Source organism: Ursus arctos, unplaced genomic scaffold, assembly GCF_023065955.2.
Source record: "Ursus arctos isolate Adak ecotype North America unplaced genomic scaffold, UrsArc2.0 scaffold_28, whole genome shotgun sequence".
Taxonomy (NCBI): Eukaryota; Metazoa; Chordata; class Mammalia; order Carnivora; family Ursidae; genus Ursus; species Ursus arctos.
This window is the reverse complement of record NW_026622963.1, coordinates 12835745-12848138: the sequence shown is the minus strand read 5'-3', so window position 1 is coordinate 12848138 and position 12394 is coordinate 12835745. Positions and strand designations below refer to the sequence as shown.

Genomic DNA, 12394 nt, shown 5'->3' with positions numbered 1-12394 from the left:
AAGAAGAATGAATTCCCCAACTACAACTGTGGACTTGTTCACTTCTCCTTTCACTTACACCAGTATTTGCTTCAAGTATTTTGAAGTTCTGTTATTTGATACACAAACATTTAGGATTGCCACATTTTCTTGGTGGCCTGACCCTATTATGTACCATTTGCTTCAAAATCTACTTTATCTTATATTAATATAGTCACTCCTTTCTTCTGATTAATGTTTGCATGATACATCTTTATCCATCCTTTTACTTTTAACCTACCAATATCATTAATTTGAAGTGCATTTCTTGTTCAATCATGTCTTTTAAATCCATTCTGCCAAACCTCAGTATTTTAACTGAGGTTTCAGAACTCTTTTTAGACCATTTACATTTAGTACACTTATACATAATGTAATTATTGATATCTAAGTAGGGTCTGTTTCATTCTTCCTGACTTCTTCTGGCTCACTTAAACATTTTCAAGAATTCCACTGCGATTGACCTATAGTAGTTTCAAGAGTATCTCTTCACACAGACCTGTTAGTGGTTGTTCTAGGTCTTACATTATACATTATATGAGTTGTCACAATCCACTGTTATCAACATTTACCACCATGATTGAAGTGTATCAACCTCACCTCCATTTAGGTTCCCTGGATCCTTCTCCAGCCCCTTTTATCACTGTCTGAAATATTTCCTCTACATACACCGAAAACCACATCAGAAAAGTGATTCTGAAGAATCAGCACAGCAGGCTGGTATGCTCAGCTCCCGAGTGTCTTCAGGAGGCCTGCCTGCAGTTCCTGGGAATTCAGCCCTTGGAATGGTACCAACTGATAAGGTGGTTTTCTACTACTGGGAAATTTAACCATGCTATACAACTTGTCTAGGTTGGATGTACAAATAGTGATTTATGGGGGCTCCTTTCCTTCTGGGGGCTCTGGAGTTTCAGTAACTCTGAATAGTCAAGACAGGAGGTATGTGCCTATGTACCCAGCCCTAGTGAAACCCTTGGACCTGAGTGACTGAGTGGGCTTCTATTCCCTGGGCAGAAAAACTGGACATCCCATGCAATCCCCATGAGGGACAACTTTGGTAGCCTGTGCCTGGTTCAGTCAGCGCCTGATGCGTCTTATCCCCGTACTGGTCCTGCTTTGCATCCTTTTGCAATAAGGAACTATAACTGTGAGCATAAATGACTGAGTTTGTGAGTCCTTCTGGACAATCAAAACGCGTGGATGGTCTGAGAACCCAAAAACAGAAAAAAAAAACGATTACCAAACACGACACTACCCAGCTTGGAAGCCATGCCAAGTGCCCATCCTGTGCCCAAGCCTACAACCCCTGCCTACAACCACAATCCTACTCAACAGGAGTATCTTTTTTTTAAAGATTTTTATTTATTTATTTGACAGAGAGAGAGAGAGACAGCTAGCGAGAGAGGGAACACAAGCAGGGGGAGTGGGAGAGGGAGAAGCAGGGTCCCAGTGGAGCAGGGAGCCCCATGCGGGGCTTGATCCCAGGACCCTGGGATCATGCCTGAGCCGAAGGCAGACACTCAACAACTGAGCCACCCAGGCGCCCCATCGAAAGGGGCATATTTTGATCATCAGCTTAGGTACACCTTCCTCTTCCCAATTCCTCCTTAAAGCACTATAATGTGCATTTAAATGCTAGGATTTGGTGTGAGGTTTTTGCTTGATAATAAATTCTAATGTTTCAAAAGAAAACCATGAAAAGCATTAGTGATATCTAATGGCCTCAGGAGCTTGGGAAGATGCCGGAGGAGGAAGACCCTGAGTTCACCCCCATCCCATCTCCAAGATATCATCCACCTCCGAGTCAGGAGGATGGAGAGTGATCTGAAGACTGGAAGAACAAACTCCACAATGAAATAGAGAAGAACACATCTGAAATATTAGGAAAGTCAGAAAGGCAGAGGGAGGCTGCCCGCAAGAGGAGGGAGCTCCGTGTCCAAAGAGGGCAGAGAAACAAGCCCTCTTGCACCAGGGAGCTCACATGGGGAGGACTAATCCCCATAACTTTTGGCTTTAAAAACTAGAGGAGCTGCATCAAAACGAATAAAAGCAGGCCAACACCAAATTTAAGTTAAACTTGCAAAATGCATCGATAAAGAAAAAATCCTAAAAGCAGCAAAACAAAGGAAGTCCCTAACTTACAAGGAAGACTGAGGTTAGCAGCAGATCTCTTTGTAGAAACGTGGCAAGCCAGAAGGGACTGGCATGATAAATTCAATGTGCAAAGTGGAAAAAATCTGCAGCCAAGTATACTCTATCCAGTAAGGCTAGCATTCAGAATAGAAGAAGATAAGAGCTTCCCAGAAAACAAAAACTGAAGGAGTTCGTGACCACTAATCCAGCCTTGCAAGAAATATTAAGAGAGACTCTTTGAGTGGGAAGGAAAGACAAAAAGCAACAAAGATGAGAAAGAAACAGAAAAAAACCTCAAAAACAATGACAAAATAAGTAAAAACAAGGTACTAAATGCGTATCTATCAATAATTACTCTGAATATAATTGGACTAAATGTCCCAACTGAAAGACACATGCTATTATAATGGATAAAAAAGCAAGACCCATCTATATGCTGCCGACAAAAGACTCATTTTATTTATTTAAAATTTTTTCTTCTTATTTATTTATTTTTAACAAGAGACTCATTTTAGACCTAAAGACACCTGTAGCCTGAAATGAGGGGATGGAGAAATATTTACCATGCAAACGGACATATGGAACCACAAAAGACCCCAAATAGCCAAAGCAATCTTGAAAAAGAAAAGCAAAGCTGGAGGGGTGCCTGGGTGGCACAGTCGTTAAGCGTCTGCCTTCGGCCCAGGGTGTGATCCCAGCATCCTGGGATCGAGTCCCACATCAGGCTCCTCCCCTTGGAGCCTGCTTCTTCCTCTCCCACTCCCTCTGCTTGTGTTCCCTCTCTCGCTGGTTGTCTCTCTCTCTGTCGAATAAATAAATAAAATCTTAAAAAAAAAAAAAAGAAAGAAAAAGAAAAGCAAAGCTGGAGGCATCACAATTCTGGACTTCAAGTTACATTACAAAGCTTTGTAATCCAGACATTATGGTACTGGCACAAAATAGACACAAAAACAGAATAGAAAACCCAGAAATGGACCCACGACTACATGGTTAATTAATCTTCAACAAAGCAGGAAAGACTATTCAGGGGAAAAGAGTCTCTTCAACAAATGGTGCTGGGAGAACCGGACAGCCACGTGCGGAAGGATGAAACTGGACCACCGTCTTACACCATACACACAAATAAACTCAAAGTGGATGAAAGACCTAACTTTGAGACAGGAAATCATCAAAATCCTAGAGACCACAGGCAGAAACCTCTTTGACCTCAGCCGTAGCAACTTCTTCCTAGACATGTCCCCTGAGGCAAGGGAAACAAAGGCAAAAATAAACTACTGGGACTTCATCAAGACAAAAAGCTTCTGCACAGCGAAGGAAACAATCAACAAAACTAAAAGGCACCTTTGGAATTGGAGAAGATATTTGCAAAAAACATATCTGATAATGGGTTAATATCCAAAATATATAAAGAACTTATAAAACTCAACACACCAAAAAAACAAATAATCCAGTTAAAAAATGGGAAGAAGACACGAACAGTTTTCCAAAGAAGACATACAGATGGCCAACAGGCACATGAAAAGATGCATCAGGGAAATCAATCAAATCACATCACTCAGCATCAGGGAAATATAAATCAAAACTTCAATGAGATACCGCCTCACACCAGTCAGAATGGCTAAAATTAACAACACAGGAAACAACAGATGTTGGTGAAGATGTGGAGAAAGGGGAACCCTCTTACACGGTTGGTGGGGATGCAAACTGGTGCAGCGACTCTGGAAAACAGTGTGAAGGTTGCTCAAAAAGTTAAAAATAGAACAACCCTAGGACCCAGCAATTGCATTACTAAGTATTTACCCAAAGGATAAAAAAATTCTGTGTCGAAGGGATACATGCACCCTGATGTTTATAGCAGTATTATCAACAATAGCCAAACTAGGGAAAGGGCCCAAATGTCCATCGACTGATCAATGGGTAAAGAAGATATATATAAACATACACACACACACACACACACACACACACACACACACACACAGGACTATTATTCAGCCAGAAAAAAGAATGAAATCTTACTATTTGCAACAACTTGGATGGAGCTAGAGAGTATTATGCTAAGCAAAAATACCAGTCAGAGAAAAACAAATATCATTTGGTTTCACTCATATGTGGAATTTAAGAAATAAAACAGATGCACACAGGGGGGAAAAAAAAGAGAGAGGCATACCAGAAAACAGACTCTTAACTATAGAGAACACACTGAGGGTTACAGGAGGGGAGGTGGTTGGGGGGACGGGTTAAATAGGTGATGGGGATTAAGCAGGGCCCTTGTTGTGATGAGCACACAGTGATGTATGGAAATGTTGAATCCCTACATTGTACACCTGAAACTAATATTTCACTGTATGTTAACTAACTAGAATTTAAATAAAAAGAGAAAGAATGAAATCTTGCCATTTGCAACAGTGTCGCTAGATGCCAGGACCCTGAGATCATGACCTGAACCTAAGTCAGACGCTTTACCGACTGCGCCACCCAGATGCTCTAGTGTATTCTAATTATTTTAAAAATCATCCACCTTGGGGTGCCTGGGTGGCTCAGTCAGTTAAGAGTCCGACTCTTGACTTTGGATCAGGTCATGATCTCAGGGTTGTGAGACTGAGTCCCACATTGGGCTTTGCGCTCAGTGAAGAGTCTGCTTGAGATTCTCTCTCTCCCTCTGCCCCTCCTCCACCCCCTCAAAAAGAAACTGTCCACCTCATGCCTTTTTTGGAGGGGTGGAGGAGGTGGGCAGCCTGCACCCATACACCAGCCAGAGTCACAGTGTGTGCCCATTTTCCAAGGGCATGGTCCTAACATGGTCAAGGTCAAGTTGCCACCTGTAGTGAGAGGAACGAAGGCAAGCAAGAAGACAGAAATGAAAGGTTCACACTCTAAAGAAGAGAGGATTAGAAAAGAATGGGTTAGAAGCATTAAAAGGTGTCCTGGTGTAGGCCATGTGGCAGGGCGGGCAGCCCCCTGGCTCCTGATCTGTGTCCTGGCCTCAACTGCCCTGAGACTAAAAAGCAAGCTGGTATACCTGCGGCCAGCTTCACTCAGCCAGCAGCTCACTTGAGGTCCACAGACTGTGGGTGTCAGCTGGATGTGGGGATGAGGCGGAGTCTGTTAACTGCCTGGGCCTCATGTCCCACCACAAGCATCACCTGTCTGAGCTGAGGGGCTTCCCAATGGCAGCACTGAGCCGGGTGCTTTCATCTCCCACCTCCCTTCTCTGAAGCAAGTGACACTGGGGACTTTTCTGCAGGTGAAAAATCTTTGGCCAAGTGGGAGGGGCCTGAGGCTCCCTTCCTGTGTCTCAACAGCTTCAGCCTCCTTTCTATCCTCTGTGCCTCACTGGTCATGCTCCCAAACCTGCTGGGGTGCCCTTCCCTTGTCCAGACCAGGCGATTCTGACTCTTGGTGCCTGTCTGCACCCCAATGCCCAGCCAACACCTTCGGGCCTCTCTGGAGTAAGGCCTACACTCACATCCTGCTGCACCAAGAACCTTGCTCTCCGACTGAGGCCAGGCACAGCCCAGGTCATAGCACATGCATAGGAAACACTTGCTGAGTGACCCTGGAGATTATGACTACAACTCATTATCTGTAGAAAAAAATACATTACTCAATATATTTTAAAATGACACTCAGTCCCAGAACACAGCAAACAGAACAATACCGCCTGGTCTTCTTCAGTCCTGGTCATGATCATGAGGCTTAAAATACAACAGCGAAAATCCTGACCCTAACCAATGGGGGCGACGTGATCCTCCAACCTACCCCCCACGCCCTCTCAACGCCCAAAACCCTTGCCTCAGCTGAGTGCAGTGTGGAGCCAGCCTGGTTGTGGCCAGAACACTCAGCAGGGCAGCGTCCTGCCCCACTCACAGCAAGGTCTGTGACATGTGGCACAGACAGACCGGGAAGAGGAGTGGACACAGGCCCTAGGGATAAAGGCCTCTTCCCTTTAACCTCCCTAAATCGAGCCCTCCCTGACTTCAAAAACTGACACCTCCACTCACCAACTGCCAGAAACCTAGGAAACATCTTCAGGTCTTCCTCTTCTCTCACCCTCCTTCTTTGGGTCATCAGCAAGTCCAGTCAAGTGCACTTCCAAAATATCCCCTGAACCCATCTACTTCTCTTCATCTTACCACCTCCTGCTTGGACTAGGGTAGCATCTCTCCACCGGCCATCATTCTCTGTCTGCTTCCAGACCCCCCGCCCAACACCTTGGCCCTAAGCTGCCAGCCACAACCCCCCACCCACCCCCATCTCAGGACACAGCCTCAGCTCTCAGGGCCCTCTGCAGAGTTGGTTCCTTCTCAGCATTCAGATCTTGTTAGAGCAAGGCCTCTCCAAAACCCAGCCAAAGCTCTATGACAACATCCTAGGAGCACACCTTCTCACAGGGACATGCCCACCCCCTTCCCACGGACACGCAGAGCACATGGTGCCACCCAAATGCAGAAAACAGAGACAGCACCAATCTCAGCTTGAAATTCCACATATCCTTGCAAAACACAGGGAGCTTCTATTTCTGCCAATAGTGGTTTCCCCTTCCTCCCAAATGTATCCTCTACTTAACCCTCTGGCTTGCCCCACTAAGACACCTATCATTTTCTTCTTGGCTGACAGGTTGAAAACTTTAAATGGACTCATTAGTTTGTAGTGTTGTGATGCTGTGATTAAGAAGAAGTGGGTGGCTGAAGGGAGATGACATCGCGAGCCTGGAGAAGTTGGAGGAGAGAAGGAGGGTGAAGGAGGATGTCTCTTCAAAGACTAGTCATAAGGGAAGACTGACATGCTGACATCCTCCTGAGAGCCACCACTAGGGACCTAAAGGTGGTCCTTTTATGTCATTATGTTAATAGGCTCATTTCTGGACCTGTGAGAAGAACAGGCAGAAAATACAGAGAAGACACTGCCCAAACCTCAGCCCCTCAGAGCTTCAGAGCAGAAAACAGCAGCCGCTACTCAGTGCTGAAGGCTCTGAGGCCACAGGAGCTAGTGTCTGTCCCTGGAGCAGGGGGCCACGCCCCACTTCCCTACACAGCCCACAGGCTGTGCTGTGTGAGACCAAGACTGACACCAACATCGGAGGGAGCAGCTTAAAGCCCTAGTGAGAACCGTGCAAACACATCATCAATAGAGCTCAGAAAAGGAAAATGTTTCTCAGACTCAGCCCTCCCCAAGACAGCCACTGTTTAGCATTCTCATAATCTTTTCCCTGGATCTATCTTTCTGTAAGTAGGGTCATTCTGTTTGGAGTTTGATTTTTTTTTTAACTTAATAAAATACAAGCCCCACAAGCTGTCACAAGATCTACGTAATTATCTGTGACGACCGTACTGCATTCCACTGAAATCTGTAAGATACTGCAATATTCCTGGTGGTCGGTCAGGCTGCTTCCATATATTTTATGAACAATATTGTACAACCACCCCAGTAACAGACCCCACTTTATACTTGTCTGACTTATTCCTTAGCTGTCCGGCTTCCTACAAGTGAGAATATTTAAATATTGATACACATATCAGATGGTCCCACGTGCTTTCATTTATTTTTCTTCAATTACTGGTGAGGCTAGATACCTATTTCTATTTTTTACTATATTTTTGGGAAATACCTGCTTATTACATCTGCCTCCTTTTTACTATAGAGTGTTAATCTTTTTCTTACAAAACCGTAAGAGTGCTTTAAATATGAACAATACTAACCTTTAATAATACTCTTAACTCGTTGCAAATCCAGCCACCCTCAGCCTGGACACTTGTCTCACCTTACTAGACAGAGAGCAGGTGTTCTGTGGCTTTTGCCTGCTTGCCTGTGGTTTCTGGATGTCCACTCTCTTCTGCACGTCCCTTCCCACCTCACCCCTCCTTTTGCGGCATCACGCCTGGACAAGATATCCTGGCCCCTCTGTCATAGATGAGCCTCTCAGCCTATTCCACACACTCTCCTTGTTTGATATTTTTAAACCTTTAACTCTGCTGACAATCTCAATTATTCCAGGGCCAGGAGTGAGGCCAGGCCTACCCCGACACCCAACACACGGCCAGAGGGCTGTCCCACACTACATTCCTTTTTAGGAAGGTGCTAATGGAAGAAAACACTAACATTTCACACACGGCATGATACGTTTAAATCACTGCAACTCACCTGATTTAAACTAAACTCAAAGATATGCTTCATTGTGAACTTAAAAAATCGTAACACAAACACAAAAGAACCTACCTTTGATCCATGCAAATACTGGGGTTGTGCATTAGGCTGTTTATCTCTTTGAAATTCTTGAGAAAATGGTAATACTGTCCGAACAAATCTAAACAAAAAGGATAAAAAGAAAAAAGAAAACAAATTTAACAGTAGTTCTTTAGAATGCAGAACTTTTCAATTACGCATCAGTTAAACATCTTCTTCCCAGTTGACTGATCGAATCACCACATAGGAAAATTCTAAGAAACTAAATACCTGAGCTATAAATATTCCCAGGTGTAATACATGTATCCAGAGTCCATCAACAGAGTGAGAAGACCTGGGTCCTTCTACCATGTAAGCAGTCTCCAAACTCCAGGAGACAGTCTGGTTTACTGGCACCAGGACCATTTCATGCCTAAGTGGTAACGACCAAGCACTCAGGCATTGGTGGGCCTCTGGCCACGGCGGTGACCTCAGCCACAGGAGTGGGAAGGCAGACACAGGCAGTCATGTCCAGTTACTCAAATCACTAGTTACAAACTAATGGGAAGAATGAGCAACCTAAGTGCTTATAACCACACTCACAGAGCCACTAGACTGTGGCTTGATACTGGATTAGGAGACAATGAAAATCAAATGCTTGGATTTTAAAGCAAACATGTCAAACGTGGCTAATACTCTCAAATTAGAAGAGTTCATTTAAACATATGAAACTTTTTTTAAAAGAAAATTTATTCATTTGACAGAGACACAGAGAACACAAGCAGGGAGGAGGGGCAGAAGGAGAGGGAGAAGCATGCTCCCCACTGAGCAGGGGGCCCAATGTGGGGCTTGATCCCAGAACCCCAGGATCATGACCTGAGCGGAAGGCAGATGCTTCACCGACTGAGCCACCCAGGCACCCCTAAAATATAAAACTTTTAAAAAGAAGCATCATTAAGAAAAATATATGGATTTGCTAATTATTAAATTCAAAGAATCTGACTGACACATATTGCACTTTAATAAATAAAAAGGGATGCAATTGGCAAAATACCACCAGTGCTTGAAATGCACATGCACATCCGAGGGGAGGCCCGTGGCCTGCAGCATGAAGTGTCTGGTTTTGTTGTTATCTTTTAAAGTGCTGAGTTATTTTGGGCAGGCTGTTAAACTGCTCTGAAGTCAGCTGGAACCATTCATAATTAGGGTGGCACAGTAGTCAGCACCCACGCAGGCCCTCTAGCAATTCTATCAAATGTGTGGGTATTCAGTGAGGTTTCCTCATTCTTGCCGGCAGGGCCTCAAATGGCTCCTAGTCTGTGTCAGCTCTGGGAATTATTTGGCTAACAGCTTCCAAAACGCTGTTCTTGGACTATCCTTGTGGAGTTCCACCCAATGCACACACAGTTTAATATTCTAAAGGGCCCCTAAGCTGGTGTCAGGAACTATTTCACTATGTAGCTCTCTTCTCTCCCATACTGCAAATCTGCCCTGCAAATTCAAGCCGTCTCAGCTTCCTCCGTTTCAAATCTGTCTCCTCCACCAAACAAGACTTCCAAGCTGTACTTGGCATACCCCTCTCCACACTGGGCCTCGTACTGAGGCCCAGAAAGTGCTTCCAGGCAGAAAGCAGGGAAGTCAAAGGGCTCACCTCCTTTGTTTCCTTTCCCTCAGGGAAACGCAACATCCGAAAACAGTGGTTTCATAAATTTTGTCTGATTTTTCACTTGTTTAAGGCAAAAGAGTAAATCCAAACCCTGTTACTCCATTATCCCAAACAACTGTTAAACACCATACACACACACACACACACGCACACACATTCTCAAGGTAAAGACAAAAACATTGGAAACAAATATTGAATTCCAGCTAGTAGGCCTGTGTTTCATGGTAGGAAGAATTAGTAATTTTGGAACTATTTTCTGCATTTTCTAGAACTGACCAAGTGAGTAAATATGCCAGGAATAATGAAACAGGATTCTTAGTGTAGAAGGGAGTTACAAACATGGAAAGGGAGGGAGAAAACAAGAATGAGAGCCCCAGTGCTGAACTGGGAGTGAAGATACCAGTGTGAACTCATGGATATAATATGGAGACAGCTACAGAGAAGCCATGCATACACATGCTTTATGGGTTTGTATCCCCAGAAAGATAATCTGAAGTCTTAATGACCAGCACCTCAGGATGTGATCTTACTCAGAAACAGGGCCACTGCAGATGTCATTAGTTAAGATGAGGTCATACTGAAGTACAGCAGGCCTTTAACGAGTCAATATGACTCATGTCCTTCTAAGGGGAGAGACACACTCAGGGAAAACACCACATGTCTAAAGAGGCAGAGACTGGAACAATCCAGCTGCACACTAAGGAAGGCCAAGAATTGCTGGCCACCACCTGAAGCTGCGAAGAGGCAAGAGAAGATTGTACCCAGAGTCTCAGAAGAAGCAGCACAGTCCTGCTGACACCCTGATTTTGGATATCTAGCCCCCAGAACTGTGAGAATATTTCTGTTGTTTGAAGCCCCACGGTTTGTGATAATTTGTCTGAGGAACCTAACACTGTACACGGTCAGGTACGTCCTAGCCTTCCTAACTCGGAACATCAGAAGGCTCTAGAAACAATGATATCCCAGTAACGAGGAGCGCACCTAACACCCAGACTTATTTTTTAAATATTAAGCCTAGTTCTAAAATATTCTCCATTAAAAGGAATCCTGTGGAAATGACATGTTGCAAGGATAGAGCCCGAGGAGCCCAAGATGAATCTGGAACTTCGTGAGGTGCAGGAAGTGCTTCAAAGTGATGGGACAGCCAACAGGACATAGAAATCAGGTAGACGGGGCTCCCACTGGCCAACACGGGGCCAACTTGAGCCATAAAACCCAAATTATGATAGTAACAGATTTTAATGCTGAGTTAGAATCCCCAGTCCTTACTTATAATAAACAAATAAGTAAATGTTAACACATACAGCAGAAGGCCAACTAATGCATATACACGGAATGATGAAGTTTGAGAATCGTCATTGTTCAGCCACCATACTGGTAACTGATGATAACATGCCAGCAGAGAAACCTGGGAACAAAGGGGCAGAAGTTTACATCACCAGGAATGGGACAAAGTAGTGCCCTTTGCTTCATGGTACATTGCACTGAGGACACACTGCTTCCTCCGTGGCCTTCCTCCCTCTTAGGCTTAACTCTGATCCCAGCTGTTGGCCTATTTCCAGAGCTATGGCTTTTTCATACAATTATTAGCTGTAATAGGTTAAATTTGAGTCACAGGTCACCCTAAACTACTTTCCAGAGCCACCAGGCAAAATCCCTAATCAAAAATAAGCAGCAAAGTCAGTAGATATGCAAAGCAACAAGTGAAGTTCTGGTTTCCCTCAAGCAGCCCTTAGAAGACCCTCAAGAACGCAGTTAAAACTCTGAGTGGCACAGTTCTGTCTTCCCAGGGTCCAGTTCAGGTCTCCAGGAGCCCTGGTGGTCAGAGCAGCCGCCGGCAATACGCATGGGTCCCATTCACAGCCTCCGTGGGCTCTGTGCTCACTCTGCAAACAGGGATGTTTGCAGCACCTCATAGGCCAATGGGAGAAGTATGCCACAACAGACAAAGGCACCAGTGCTGTTCCTTCTGTCTGCCGTCATTTGCATTCGACACTGTTGTGTGTTCTCAGGAAATGGGGGCTAGGGTACCACTTGGCAGCTCTGCTCAGTTATACACTGGATGCGTCAATGTTCCTCATATAGACAGGTCCAGCAGGGTCCTCTAACGGACACATGCCTTTGGTAGGTCACTGGGTTTCACGGCACCAACCTCCTGACCTGAGCCCTGCCAACTTTGTCTCTGACAATGAGACTCCTCAGACGTTCTCTGTCATCAGCCCCAAACAGGGCACCCACATGGGCCCACTTTGGCCAGCATGGACTCGGAATCTGATCCATTGCTCTAACTCCACACTCCTCACCCACCGTTTGTTCGGATGTCTGAAGTCTTTCAGAGAACACAGCAATTCAACACAAGAGTTTATGGCAAATGCTGTCATTGTATCATCATGTAATGCTGCCCTCCTCTAG

The 12394-nt window shown here is 44.8% G+C and overlaps 1 protein-coding gene across 5 annotated transcripts in view; it reads right to left on the bottom strand.

The window, feature by feature from the left end:
• Positions 1-12394, bottom strand: part of CYFIP1 (cytoplasmic FMR1 interacting protein 1) — a 119933-nt gene that overhangs the window by 27185 nt on the left and 80354 nt on the right. For all 5 annotated transcript variants that reach the window (XM_044388341.3, XM_044388343.3, XM_048221352.2 and 2 more), the window contains one exon: positions 8371-8458. In XM_044388341.3, coding sequence (XP_044244276.1) covers positions 8371-8458 — 88 coding nt within the window. The remainder of the gene's footprint in view (positions 1-8370; positions 8459-12394) is intronic.